Source organism: Drosophila obscura, unplaced genomic scaffold (assembly GCF_018151105.1).
Source record: "Drosophila obscura isolate BZ-5 IFL unplaced genomic scaffold, ASM1815110v1 contig_150, whole genome shotgun sequence".
NCBI lineage: Eukaryota > Metazoa > Arthropoda > Insecta > Diptera > Drosophilidae > Drosophila > Drosophila obscura.
This window is the reverse complement of record NW_024542736.1, coordinates 11,874,882-11,886,832: the sequence shown is the minus strand read 5'-3', so window position 1 is coordinate 11,886,832 and position 11,951 is coordinate 11,874,882. Positions and strand designations below refer to the sequence as shown.

Genomic DNA, 11,951 nt, shown 5'->3' with positions numbered 1-11,951 from the left:
TTTTAAGTTTTGAAATAAAATTAAAAAAAAAAATAAAACATAAAAATACGAGCGCGTAATTTAATCTGGGGAGAGGAGATTGCTGCCCATCATTTCCCTTGATAAGAGCCATCTAGTCGCTATCAGCAGAAATGGGAGAATCTTTCCAGCGTGGAACTCAGTCATCGATTGAAATCCGCCTGTCGTGGACGTGCCTGTGCCCGAGTCTACATTCTGTCCGAACCATGCAACGAGTTTTGGGAGCGAGCAGTCGCAGCCTGCTGCTGCTGAGGGGCCAGCATCGCTATCTGGCCACCACGCCCGTGGAGGAGGTGCTCTTTCCCACAAAATCCGACTTTCCCAGCCGCCACATAGGTCCACGCAAGACGGACGTGGTGGCCATGCTGGACACACTGGGCTACAAGGTGAGCGCGCAGCCACAATCAGAGGTCAATCCACGTGCCAATCCCCATCTCAATTCTCTTTAGTCGCTGGCCGAACTTACCGAGAAGGCCGTGCCCCAGAGCATCCAGCTGAAGAGGGACCTGAATCTGGACAAACCTCTGAGTGAGTAGTGGAAAACAGATCCGAAAATAGCTGTCAAAACACTAGTGTGGGGGCACCGGACCCGGGACCCCCTGGCGTGTTTCAGTGGCGCGCTGATAAGCCAGCGATAAGCCAGGTTCAGAGAGGTCCGACTTATCGCTGCTGTTGCCCCCGTCTACTACATTGCTGCTGCCCTCCGTCTGGCTGACAACAATTTTCCACTCCGCATTGCAGACGAGCACGAGCTGATCCGTCGCATACGCGACATTTCGCTGAAGAACCAGCTGTGGCGCTCCTACATCGGCATGGGCTACCACAACTGCCATGTCCCCCACACCATTCTACGCAACATGTTCGAGAATCCCGGCTGGACCACCCAGTACACTCCCTACCAGCCGGAGATCGCCCAGGGCCGTCTCGAGTCCCTGCTCAACTATCAGACGCTTGTCTCGGACCTGACCGGTCTGGATGTGGCAAATGCCTCGCTGCTGGACGAGGGCACGGCCGCTGCTGAGGCCATGTGCCTCTCCACGCGCCACAACAAGCGAAAGAAGCTCTACCTGTCCAACCGCGTGCATCCGCAGACCTTGGCCGTCGTCCAAACGCGAGCAGAAGCCCTGGAGCTGGAGATTGTGGTGGGTCCCATCGAGCAGGCGGATCTGCCGAGTCGAGAGCTGGCTGGCATTCTGCTGCAGTATCCCGACACATATGGCGACGTCAAGGACTTTGAGAATATTGCTTCGCTGGCAAAGAAGAACGGGGTATGGCAAAACATACACACAGATTTTTCGAGCTCCAAGTAGCTAAGCCGCGTTCCTGCATTCCTACTCATTCTAGACGCTCGTCGTGGTGGCCACAGATCTGCTAGCGCTGACCCTGCTCCGACCACCGGCTGAATTTGGGGCTGACATAGCGATCGGCACCTCTCAGCGTCTGGGCGTGCCCCTCGGCTATGGCGGTCCCCATGCTGGATTCTTTGCCTGCAAGCAGAGTCTGGTGCGGCTGATGCCGGGCCGCATGATTGGCGTGACCCGCGACATGGACGGCAACGATGCCTACCGCCTGGCACTGCAGACCAGGGAGCAGCACATCCGGCGGGACAAGGCCACCAGCAACATCTGCACGGCTCAGGCACTGCTGGCCAATATGTCCGCCATGTACGCCATCTATCACGGGCCGGAGGGACTCAAGGCCATGGCCAATCGAATCCATCACTTCACCCTGACCCTGCAGACGGGTCTGCAGCAGGTCGGACACGAGGTGGTCAACAAGAACTTCTTCGACACGCTCCATGTGAAGCTATCCGGGAGCCTCTCTGTCGAGGATCTCAAAGAGCGAGCCGAGCACAAGCGCATTAATCTGCGTTACCTGGCTGATGGAACGGTCGGTGTGGCCCTGGATGAGACAGTCAGTGTCGAGGATGTGGACGATCTCCTGTGGGTGTTCAAGGCAGAGACAACGGTGGAGCATCTCCTGGCCCGCCGGGATGTACTGAAGAACTCCATCGAGAGCTCAAAGTTCCTGCGTACGTCCCCCTACCTGCAGCATCCCATCTTCCACAGCTATCACAGGTAAGCTTGAACGACTAGAAGCCCATCCTCTCCACTGATTCCCATTCCTGATCCCGTGCTTAAGTGAATCACGGATGGTGCGCTACATGAAGAAGCTGGAGAACAAGGACATCTCGCTGGTCCATTCGATGATACCGCTGGGCTCGTGCACCATGAAACTGAACGCCACCACGGAGATGATGCCCTGCTCCTTCCGCCACTTCACCGACATTCATCCCTTTGCTCCGGTGGATCAGGCCCAAGGCTTCCACCAGATGTTCAACGAACTGGAGCGCGATCTGTGCGAGATCACTGGCTACGACAGAATCTCCTTCCAGCCCAACTCGGGGCACAGGGAGAGTACGCCGGCCTGCGAGCCATTCGCAGCTATCATGAGCACCGCAACGAGGGACACCGCAATATCTGTCTGATTCCCATCTCCGCTCATGGCACGAATCCTGCCTCAGCCCAGATGGCCGGCATGAAAGTGGAGCCCATACGCATCCTGTCCAACGGCTCCATTGATATGACGCATTTGCGGGCCAAGGCCGAGGAGCACGCCCACGAGCTGTCCTGCCTGATGATCACCTACCCTTCGACAATGGGAGTTTTCGAGGAGACAGTGGCAGAAATCTGCACCTTGATCCACAAGCACGGCGGACAGGTCTACCTAGATGGAGCGAACATGAACGCCCAGGTCGGTCTTTGCCGGCCCGGCGACTACGGCAGCGACGTTTCCCATTTAAATCTACACAAGACCTTCTGCATTCCTCATGGAGGCGGCGGTCCTGGCATGGGTCCAATTGGCGTGAAAGCCCATCTGGCGCCCTATCTGCCCGGCCATCCCGTTATCAGCCCGCTGAGCAGCGAGGAGCACAGCTTCGGGGTTGTTTCCGCGGCTCCGTTTGGCAGCTCCGCAATTCTGCCCATTTCCTGGTCCTACATCAAACTGATGGGCAGCCGGGGTCTGAAACGCGCCACCCAGGTGGCCATTCTCAATGCCAACTACATGTCAAAGCGTCTGGAGCAACACTACAAGACGCTCTACAAGTCTCCGAGCTCAGATCTGGTGGCCCACGAGTTCATCCTGGATATCCGCGACCTGAAAAAGGCGGCCAACATCGAGGCCGTGGACGTGGCCAAGCGGCTAATGGACTACGGCTTCCATGCCCCGACCATGTCCTGGCCCGTTGCCGGCACTCTGATGATCGAGCCAACCGAGTCCGAGGACAAGGAAGAGCTGGATCGCTTCTGTGATGCCATGATATCCATTCGCGAGGAGATTGCCGAGATCGAGGCTGGCCGCATGGACAGGGCGGTCAATCCCCTGAAGATGTCGCCCCACACCCAATCCCAGGTCATCTCCGACAAATGGGATAGGCCGTATACACGCGAACAGGCCGCATTCCCAGCGGTAAGCTCTTCAGTATAGAAACTTATGTAGTTTTCTTTTTAAATTATATGAATTTTTGTGTTTCAGATCTTCGTTAAGCCCGATGCAAAGATTTGGCCCACTGTCGGAAGAATCGATGATGCCTATGGCGACAAGCATTTGGTGTGCACTTGTCCACCCATATTGCCTGATCTATGAGTTACACTAAACCTAAAACGAAATTCACACTTTTATACGAAACCATATACATATATATATGTATATAAAACAAAGTCGTATTAGTTCGACCACTTTCAACTCGAGAACGGCTTGACCGATTTTCTTGGTTTTTCGATTTTTATACCTGTACTCAAGGGATATATTTTGTGGTAAAAGTGGATGTGTGCAACGCAGAGAAGGAAACGTTTCCGACCCTGTAAAGTAGCCGTAAAGTAGCCGACCCGTAGCCGAGTCGATATAGCCATAGCCATATAGTCAGAAACTAAACGAGAAGGAACGTGAGAGTCGCTTCTGGGGACGCGACTCTACTTATACCCGTACTCAGTCAGTATATACATTTTTGAGCTTATGATTTTCTAGAATTTCAGAATTAAAAAAAAAATTTTTACATTTTTTTGCTACATCAGTTATCTACATCTACAATGTATATTCTACATCTAACATGTAGATTCGACATGTACCATTTAAATTCTACATCTCCTCCGCTAGGGGTTGCTCGAGCACTGAACACGGCAGAGTGTGCGAGCGAGAAAGAGAATCAGTAGCGTCAGCAGCGCTGGAGAAGGAGAAGGAGAGGGAACCAACAGAAAATTAATTTCTTCATTCTGGCTATAATTATGATCCGATCTGATTCAGATTCGGCAATCTGGTAGATATGATCATTCTCTACGATACTGCGTTTTTGTGCCTGCCACAGATTTTCGTCCTTTGTGGGGGCGGAAGGTGGCGGGGCGAAATTTTGAAATACACTTGTAGCAGTGTGATATCACATGAGTCTGGAAACCAAATTTGGTTACCCTAGCTCTTATAGTCTCTGAGATCCAGGCGCTCAACAAGACGGACGGACGGACGGACAGACAGACATGGCTATATCGACTCGGCTATTGATGCTGATCAAGAATATATATACTTTATGTGGTCGGAAACGTTTCCTTCTCTGCGTTACACACATCCACTTTTTCCACAAATCTAATATACCCCTTAACTCTTTTTTGAGTACGGGTATAAAAATAGTCCGTGGAGGGAGGAAATTCTCCGAATCTCTCCAGCCTTTAGCTGTTCTCCAGTCTAAAAGGCATTCTATCTAGGGCCAATGAAAGAAATTAAATTCCCTTTTACCAATAAATACTGAAAGTGTACCTAAATTTCAACCTTTTTCATTGGTTGGTGATGATTATTTTGAACGTAGATTCATTGTTGCGTTACCGTAAGATACATTTGATTTGTATGGGAAAAAATTCAGCAACATGCAACTTTGGGACGGAATGAGCAACAATCTGCATACCTTGGGAAAATGGATATTATCGACTTGAGATATTGTTTGTTATTTAGGGCTCTAATTAATGCAAAAACTACTCAGCCTCTGTTTTAAAGATATTAACGAAATTTTGCAGCTCACGGGTTCCAATAATAGGTATCAGAACCGGGATAAATGTATTTATAAAAGACAAAACATATTCATTAATGGGTAAAAAACATCTCAATCTAAGAAAAATGCATTATTAATGTTTCTGTGGAGCTTGGAACAACAAATTTAACAGCAATTAACGGAAATAGGGTATATAAAAGCCATACGCATGGATGAATATTGGTTGACCAGCAACACTGACGTCACATTTAGTCAACATTTACGTTTTATGCTTTGGCCGTTTTTGTTTGAACCTTGTTATGTAAAAAATCCAATGAAAAAGAGTTCTGAAAACTAGCCAATCCTGAACAAAATTTATTGAGGAATTGGATCAAATTACTTGTTTAGGGCTGAGAGGGCCAACTATCTAGTAATGTTAAATGGAATATCAAAATCGAGGAATATCAGCGTTGAATGTTTTGAAAAAAACAAAAACAAACAGCAAAATATCGATACTATCGATAGTGGCTCACAATTTAAACGCAGAAATGAGTCCGGAGAGCGTTTTGAGTGATCTCTTTCGACTGGGTCATGGCAAGGTATGGCCCCAGTATTAAGACGGCCAAACTCTTTTTAAGGGCCTCGTAAGGACCTCACCCTAGCCCCGATGGACTAAATATACAATGTTTGCGCGAAAGCACAAAATCCCGCATGGTGAGTTATGTGGTGAGGTGGGCATTTTTCTTGAAAGCTCTGAATTTTGTGACGTCATACGTCACACACCTTGCGGCACCTCTATTAAAAAGTGTGCTTCGAAACAATTGTTTTTTGAGTTGTTCGCAGAAAAAACATCGATGCTGAACATTTTTGGGAGCATATACTATCGATGTTACATCGATGTTTTTTCCAGCTCTATTAAAAAGTGTGCTTGGAAACAATTTTTAGTTTTTCGAGTTGTTTAATCAATATTCACGCTTGACATCACATTGTGCTGGTGAAAAATAGCAACTATCAGAGCCGGAATATACAAAGCAAAATGAAAATCGAGGAAGTAAAGAGCACTGTGCGCACACAGCGCATTGCCGCCCACAGCCACGTGAAGGGCCTCGGTCTGGATGAAGCCGGCACGGCCTTGCAGAGTGCCGCCGGCCTGGTGGGCCAGAAGGCTGCCCGCGAGGCGGCTGGCATAGTTGTGGATCTGATCAAGTCAAAGAAGATGGCCGGACGTGCTCTTCTCCTGGCCGGGCCACCCGGCACCGGAAAGACTGCGATTGCCCTGGCCATAGCCCAGGAGCTGGGAAACAAGGTGCCCTTCTGTCCGATGGTTGGCTCCGAGGTGTTCAGCAATGAGATCAAGAAGACGGAGGTGCTCATGGAGAACTTCCGCCGCTCCATTGGTCTGCGCATTCGCGAGACCAAGGAGGTCTACGAGGGCGAAGTGACGGAGCTGACCCCCGTGGAGACGGAGAATCCAATGGGCGGCTACGGCAAGACCATCAGCAACGTAGTGATTGGCCTCAAGACTGCCAAGGGCACCAAGCAGCTGAAGCTGGACCCCAGCATCTTCGATGCCCTGCAGAAGGAGAAGGTTGAGGTGGGCGATGTCATCTACATTGAGGCCAATAGCGGTGCCGTGAAGCGTCAGGGGCGCAGCGACACTTTTGCCACAGAGTTCGACCTCGAGACCGAGGAGTATGTGCCCCTGCCCAAGGGCGATGTCCACAAGAAGAAGGAGGTCATACAGGATGTGACCCTGCACGATTTGGATACGGCCAATGCCCGTCCCCAGGGCGGCCAGGACGTGCTCTCGATGATGGGGCAGCTAATGAAGCCCAAGAAGACCGAAATTACAGGTGAGTAATGAGTAATGGATTGGATGTACATAAATGAATGTAATCCCTCGCTTTCTGTATGCAGATAAATTGCGCATGGAGATCAACAAGGTGGTCAACAAATACATCGATCAGGGCATTGCCGAGCTGGTGCCTGGAGTTCTGTTCATCGATGAGATTCACATGCTGGATCTGGAGACTTTCACCTATCTACACAAGTCCCTGGAGTCGCCGATTGCGCCCATTGTGATCTTTGCCACCAATCGTGGTCGCTGCGTCATTCGGTGAGTGTGCCGCTCTGTCCCATATTGGTTGTCCACGATAATAACCTTCCCTGCAGTGGCACCACCGACATTGTCTCGCCCCATGGCATTCCTTTGGATCTGCTCGATCGCTTGCTGATCATCCGCACTCTGCTCTACTCCACCTCGGACATGGAGCAGATCATCAAGTTACGCGCCCAGACCGAGGGCCTGCAGCTGGAAGACCCAGCCTTTGCACGCCTCAGCGAGATTGGAACCAGCTCGACGCTGCGCTATGCCGTCCAGCTGCTGACGCCGGCCCATCAGATGTCTAAGGTTAATGGACGCACTCAGATCACCAAGGACGACATTGAGGACGTGCACTCGCTGTTCCTCGATGCCAAGCGCTCATCGAAGCATCTTTCCGAGAAGAATAATAAGTTTATGTTGTAAGTTTCTCATATCCACACTAATTGTATTTCCATATGTACGGATTTAACAGTAAAACTTAAATTTAAATGTTAATCGAGAGACTTTTAGCCGGCTTATTACCTGGGATGGGTACATGATGCAATTACAAATGGCTTTTTTGTGTTCAAAATAATGAGTTATTTTATTTTGAATTAGCTCTTAAATGTTAATTTAATTATATTTATGCCAGCAAAAGACGTCACATTGTGCACTCTTTTAAACCCTACCTACTGTGATTATACCTTGCGCTCGCATGCCGCTGTTAAACCATACCTTTTGAAAATTGTACCGTGGAACACAAAAGTGTCCCCATAATGTTGGAGCCTCTGTAATTTTTTTCCAATTTTCGACGTGGTTGGGTCGTTGGAGCGCTTGCAAGCCGATGAAAGCTCTCCTCGTCGCGTAGGTGTGTGCTTATATACATAGGTGCCTCGTGTCGTGTCCCTAACATTCGCTACGCCGGTTGCATTAACGTTTTTTGGTGCGTTGCGCCGCGTACTTGTGCTGACCGCCTGATTGTTTTGACTGTGTGTTTATCCTCCCACACACGCGGACGGACACATACACACACACACACATGCGTAATGTGAAATCATAATAAAGTGTAACATACCGTTATAGTTATTACATGTGTGCGTGGGCAATAATTAATATTTGTGTGGAATCGAAAAGCCGGATTGTGTTTTGGTGCCTGGAAAAGCCTTTGCAATGGCAGGATCTTTGTAAAATGGAAACATTTGCAGGCGGCCTTTGGATGAATGAACAGAAGCAACACAGAATCGGCGGCAGCTAGAACGAAACACCCACAGACAGACAGACAGAGAGAGAGAGAGAGCGAGCGAGAGAGAGAACAAACGTAGTAAGCAAAAAGCCAGCCAGCCAGCCAGCCACCAACACAACAAAGAGAACAGAAGGTAAGTGCGTGAATAATTGTGGGTGTGCGTGTGTGTATGTGTGTGGAGGCCGCACCTCCCCAAGCAGACGGCAAATTAGCGGTAGCAATGCCCGTGTGTGTGTGTGTGCGTGGGTGCTTGTTACACTTTTTTGGCATTAACTGTTATTATTATTTAAGTATCAAGACAGCGAATGGTGCGGGAAGGGGAGAGATTACATAATTTCGGTGTTTCTTCGGCGCACCAGCCCATTGTTGTTGTGGCTCTACTCTGCAAAAGAAAAAGCGAAAGTAAACAGCCGCCGGGCTTCTGGTCGATCGCTTTTCATTCTTATTGGGATTCCTAGATAGTTGCGCTCCCTGCTTTTACTTGGCGTTCTTCTTTGTGCTTTGTGTTCTTGTTTGTTTTGTTTATGAATGGGATTATTGAAATTAATTTCTGATTTTTATTTTTGTGCGTAACCAGTTGCGCGACTCTGAATCCCACTGATTAATGACTCCATCCCGCTTCCACACATGTGGTTATAAATCAACTATGAAATTCCACAAAAAAAAAAAAAGCGAGATGAAAGATGGCACGATGAACTCCCGCTTGCTCAGACAGGGCAGCCAACAGCAGCTGCAGCTGCGCTTCTCCATCAACCATACAAAAGCGGTTTTTATGTGGAAATTTTTTAAAGGCGAAAATTTGTTGGCCAAAAAAGCATAAAACAGACATTTTATCGCCCACGAGATCTTATTTTTCGCTCTCTGCGAACACTAACGATTTCAAGGTTCCCTTAACTTTTTCTTCTCTTTTGAGAACATTTATTTAGTTAGTTATTTAGTGTGACCACATTTGATCTTTACTTGTTACCCTTTCTTTTTTAAGTTTCGATCAGATTATGTACTGCTTAATCTCGAATATCTCATCGGAGTTTCGATTATGATTCTTGAAGAGTATTCGCATGTCGTATGCAACAGACTACATTCTGCTTCCCGTTCATTTCATTTCATTATACCAAAATTATTTTGACCAAACCAAAACGGCCAATACATATAGAAAGCCACATGCATACAAACGACTTGAGCGTGGCCAGTGTTGACGTTAATGAACGACAACAACAATTATGTTATGTGTTTGTACATTTGCACGGCAACAACAACAACAACAACGTAGGCACATTTCACCGCATACCGGACCGCTGCTGTTATACCCTGGCAAGATAAAGTATCCTAAAGCTTCCGGTCTCTGAACTTCTGCAAACTTATGCACTTAGGTGATTTTCAGTTTCAAGTGTAAATAGTCACTGCAAATCGTATGAATGTCAATATATAATGGTGTGTAATACCAGATGCAGGGTACCTTAAGCTTCGGCTACACTCGCTTGTTGTTGTATTTCTGTGGATACTTTTTTTTTTTTGGCACGACTTGTGCCAGCGCCGGGGTCTGGGTCTGGGCAATAAGACGAATTTATGCTTGTCCATTTGCCTGCAATTAGTTTCGAGAAGTCAACAGCGCGGTAATATTTAGTTGTAGTTGTTGCTGTTTCTTTCTGCCTTACACTAAGCTACTTAACGTCACAGCCGACGCTCTCGTAGTTATTTATTGTCTGCCTTTGCTGCGTCGGCACTTTGCATTTCTGAAAAGCTTTTTCTAATATACCCTAGCAGAGGATGTCATGATTAAGACTACACACAGATGAAGGAACTTTGTACGCTGTATACATATAAATATACATACATATATGTACATGCCATTAGTTATTTTCATAAGTGGAAAGCGCCCAGATTATATCAGCAAATCATACATATGAAGCAACTTTTTTTGGAAAAAGTCAACTGAAAAGGGTATCAAAATGGTCGGAACGCAAAGATACAGTTTTTTGTTGTATTTTCTGAATTTGTTTCTGCTTTTTGCGTTATGCTTTGTCGTAATTGTTTGCCCTTCGGAAGGTTGTTCCCTGAGCGGTGCGGGTTTCTTTTCAATTGGAGCTGCAACGCCCACATGATGGGGCGGCGAGCGAGCGGTGAGCAATTCTAAAAAACATTTGTTGGCCTAAACAAAAGCAACAGCTGCGTTCTGCCGCTGCCTTTGCGGCGAACGTCCATTGTGAATGTGCAGCAGCAGCAAGTCAGCCTTGTAAGCGCCACCCACACAAAGCCATCGCCAGCAGTAGCGGGGACCACACAAAAATTTGTTTAGTCAGAGCATTGCAAAGACATCCACACAAACACCAAGACACAAAATTCGGTCCATGTGTGTATGTACATATATATGTGAAAGAGCTGTACCACCAACTATGACGTGAGCAGCAGCAGCAGCAGAGTCTCAGCCATAGAGAAGCTGGCTGTCAAAGTCGCCTACGTCGTTCAAGTCGCGCTTTAAAAGCGTCATGTGCTCAGCTGAGCGCGTCTCAGTCTTGGGAACTCATTCTCTACTTCTCCATCTCTCTCTCTTCTGCTCTGATGCTTTGTGACGTTTCTTCTCTTCTTTATTAAGCACCGTTTGAACGAGGCAGTGCTATCTAAAGGCAGTTCTTGAGTATTTCGTCGTATTTGTACATCGAATATCGTAGATAATAGAAATGGAAATTTTACTCATGCTCCACTTTTAACCTTGGTCGAGGCTTCTATGAGACCCAACATTGGTCAAATGCTCTCCAACGGCGATGCTACTGCAGTCTCGTTTGGACAGTACTTATGTTTCAGTTGGCAGCAGTAAATGGGAAACTTTGTTATGCTCCGCACAGCGTGCAATTTCAATCTTTCGTATTCATTTCATTGCACTTTGGGCCACACCACAACAATGTGAGCCACAGAAACAGAAACAGCAACAGAAACATTAGCAGCAGAGTGCCGACAGCATAAACTTTGCCATTTCTGCTTTTGCTTCTGTGGCTGCTTCTTCCCGTCTTGCTCCTTCTTTGTTGCTAACCTTGTGCCAAAAAAAAGAGAAATTGAAAAACAACACAAGAAAAACTTGCAATAGAAAATGTTTCTAACACAATTTTCAACTTGCCTTCAGCTGCATGTCTGTGAGAGAGGAGGGATGGGGATGGGCTGGTATGGAGGTGAATGACAGATACAGAGCAGAGTAGCGAAAATTGAGTGTGTCCGAAAAGTATTTCATTTGTTGTTGCTGATTTTAATTTTTGTTTTTTTTTTTGGCTAGACCAACGGTTACGCTTGAGCTGGGGCCGCTAGATGGCGCCCAACGATTGGCCAAGCATGCAACACGTTCTTAATTAATTTCTCATTTCAGCCATTAGCCATTAGCCAGAGAGAATCGTTCGATCGACACCTTTCCCTGTCCATGTGTGCTTAAGCGTATGGGATAGCTGTGTGTGGGCGAGACTTCTGCTGACTTGGGCAGCGATAAATGAGTGAGTGGGCCCGTTATAACCGCTGCGGTGAGTCAACTGCCGCCCTCCCTCTCAGTCTCATCGTTTCTCACTCTCACCACACCAAAAGCCTATACAGTGGTCATTCGCATATCA

The 11,951-nt window shown here is 47.7% G+C and overlaps 3 protein-coding genes across 11 annotated transcripts in view; all 3 read left to right on the top strand.

The window, feature by feature from the left end:
- Nucleotides 1-150: 150 nt before the first annotated feature.
- LOC111066520 (glycine dehydrogenase (decarboxylating), mitochondrial) lies at nucleotides 151-3,770 on the top strand. The gene is given in 7 exon segments (XM_022355219.2): nucleotides 151-404; nucleotides 468-546; nucleotides 760-1,286; nucleotides 1,363-2,096; nucleotides 2,161-2,417; nucleotides 2,420-3,489; nucleotides 3,556-3,770. Coding segments are annotated over 7 exon segments (2,958 nt in total). The 5' UTR covers nucleotides 151-224; the 3' UTR covers nucleotides 3,667-3,770.
- A 2,161-nt stretch (nucleotides 3,771-5,931) lies between these two features.
- On the top strand, nucleotides 5,932-7,634 carry LOC111066471 (ruvB-like helicase 1). Its single transcript, XM_022355131.2, has 3 exons — nucleotides 5,932-6,888; nucleotides 6,953-7,151; nucleotides 7,208-7,634. Exons 1-3 carry the CDS (start codon nucleotides 6,072-6,074, stop codon nucleotides 7,560-7,562), a joined length of 1,371 nt encoding a protein of 456 aa, XP_022210823.1. The 5' UTR covers nucleotides 5,932-6,071; the 3' UTR covers nucleotides 7,563-7,634.
- Nucleotides 7,635-7,880: 246 nt separating this feature from the next.
- Nucleotides 7,881-11,951, top strand: part of LOC111066469 (serine/threonine-protein kinase par-1) — a 51,460-nt gene continuing 47,389 nt past the window's right edge. For 3 of the 9 annotated variants that reach the window (XM_041591629.1, XM_041591628.1, XM_041591626.1), the window contains exon 1: nucleotides 7,892-8,494. The gene's annotated coding sequence lies outside the window, so the exon portion shown is untranslated. Of the gene's footprint in view, nucleotides 8,495-11,951 lie in introns of all 9 variants that reach the window. The other 6 variants (XM_041591625.1, XM_041591624.1, XM_022355115.2 and 3 more) reach the window with 5 other exon arrangements.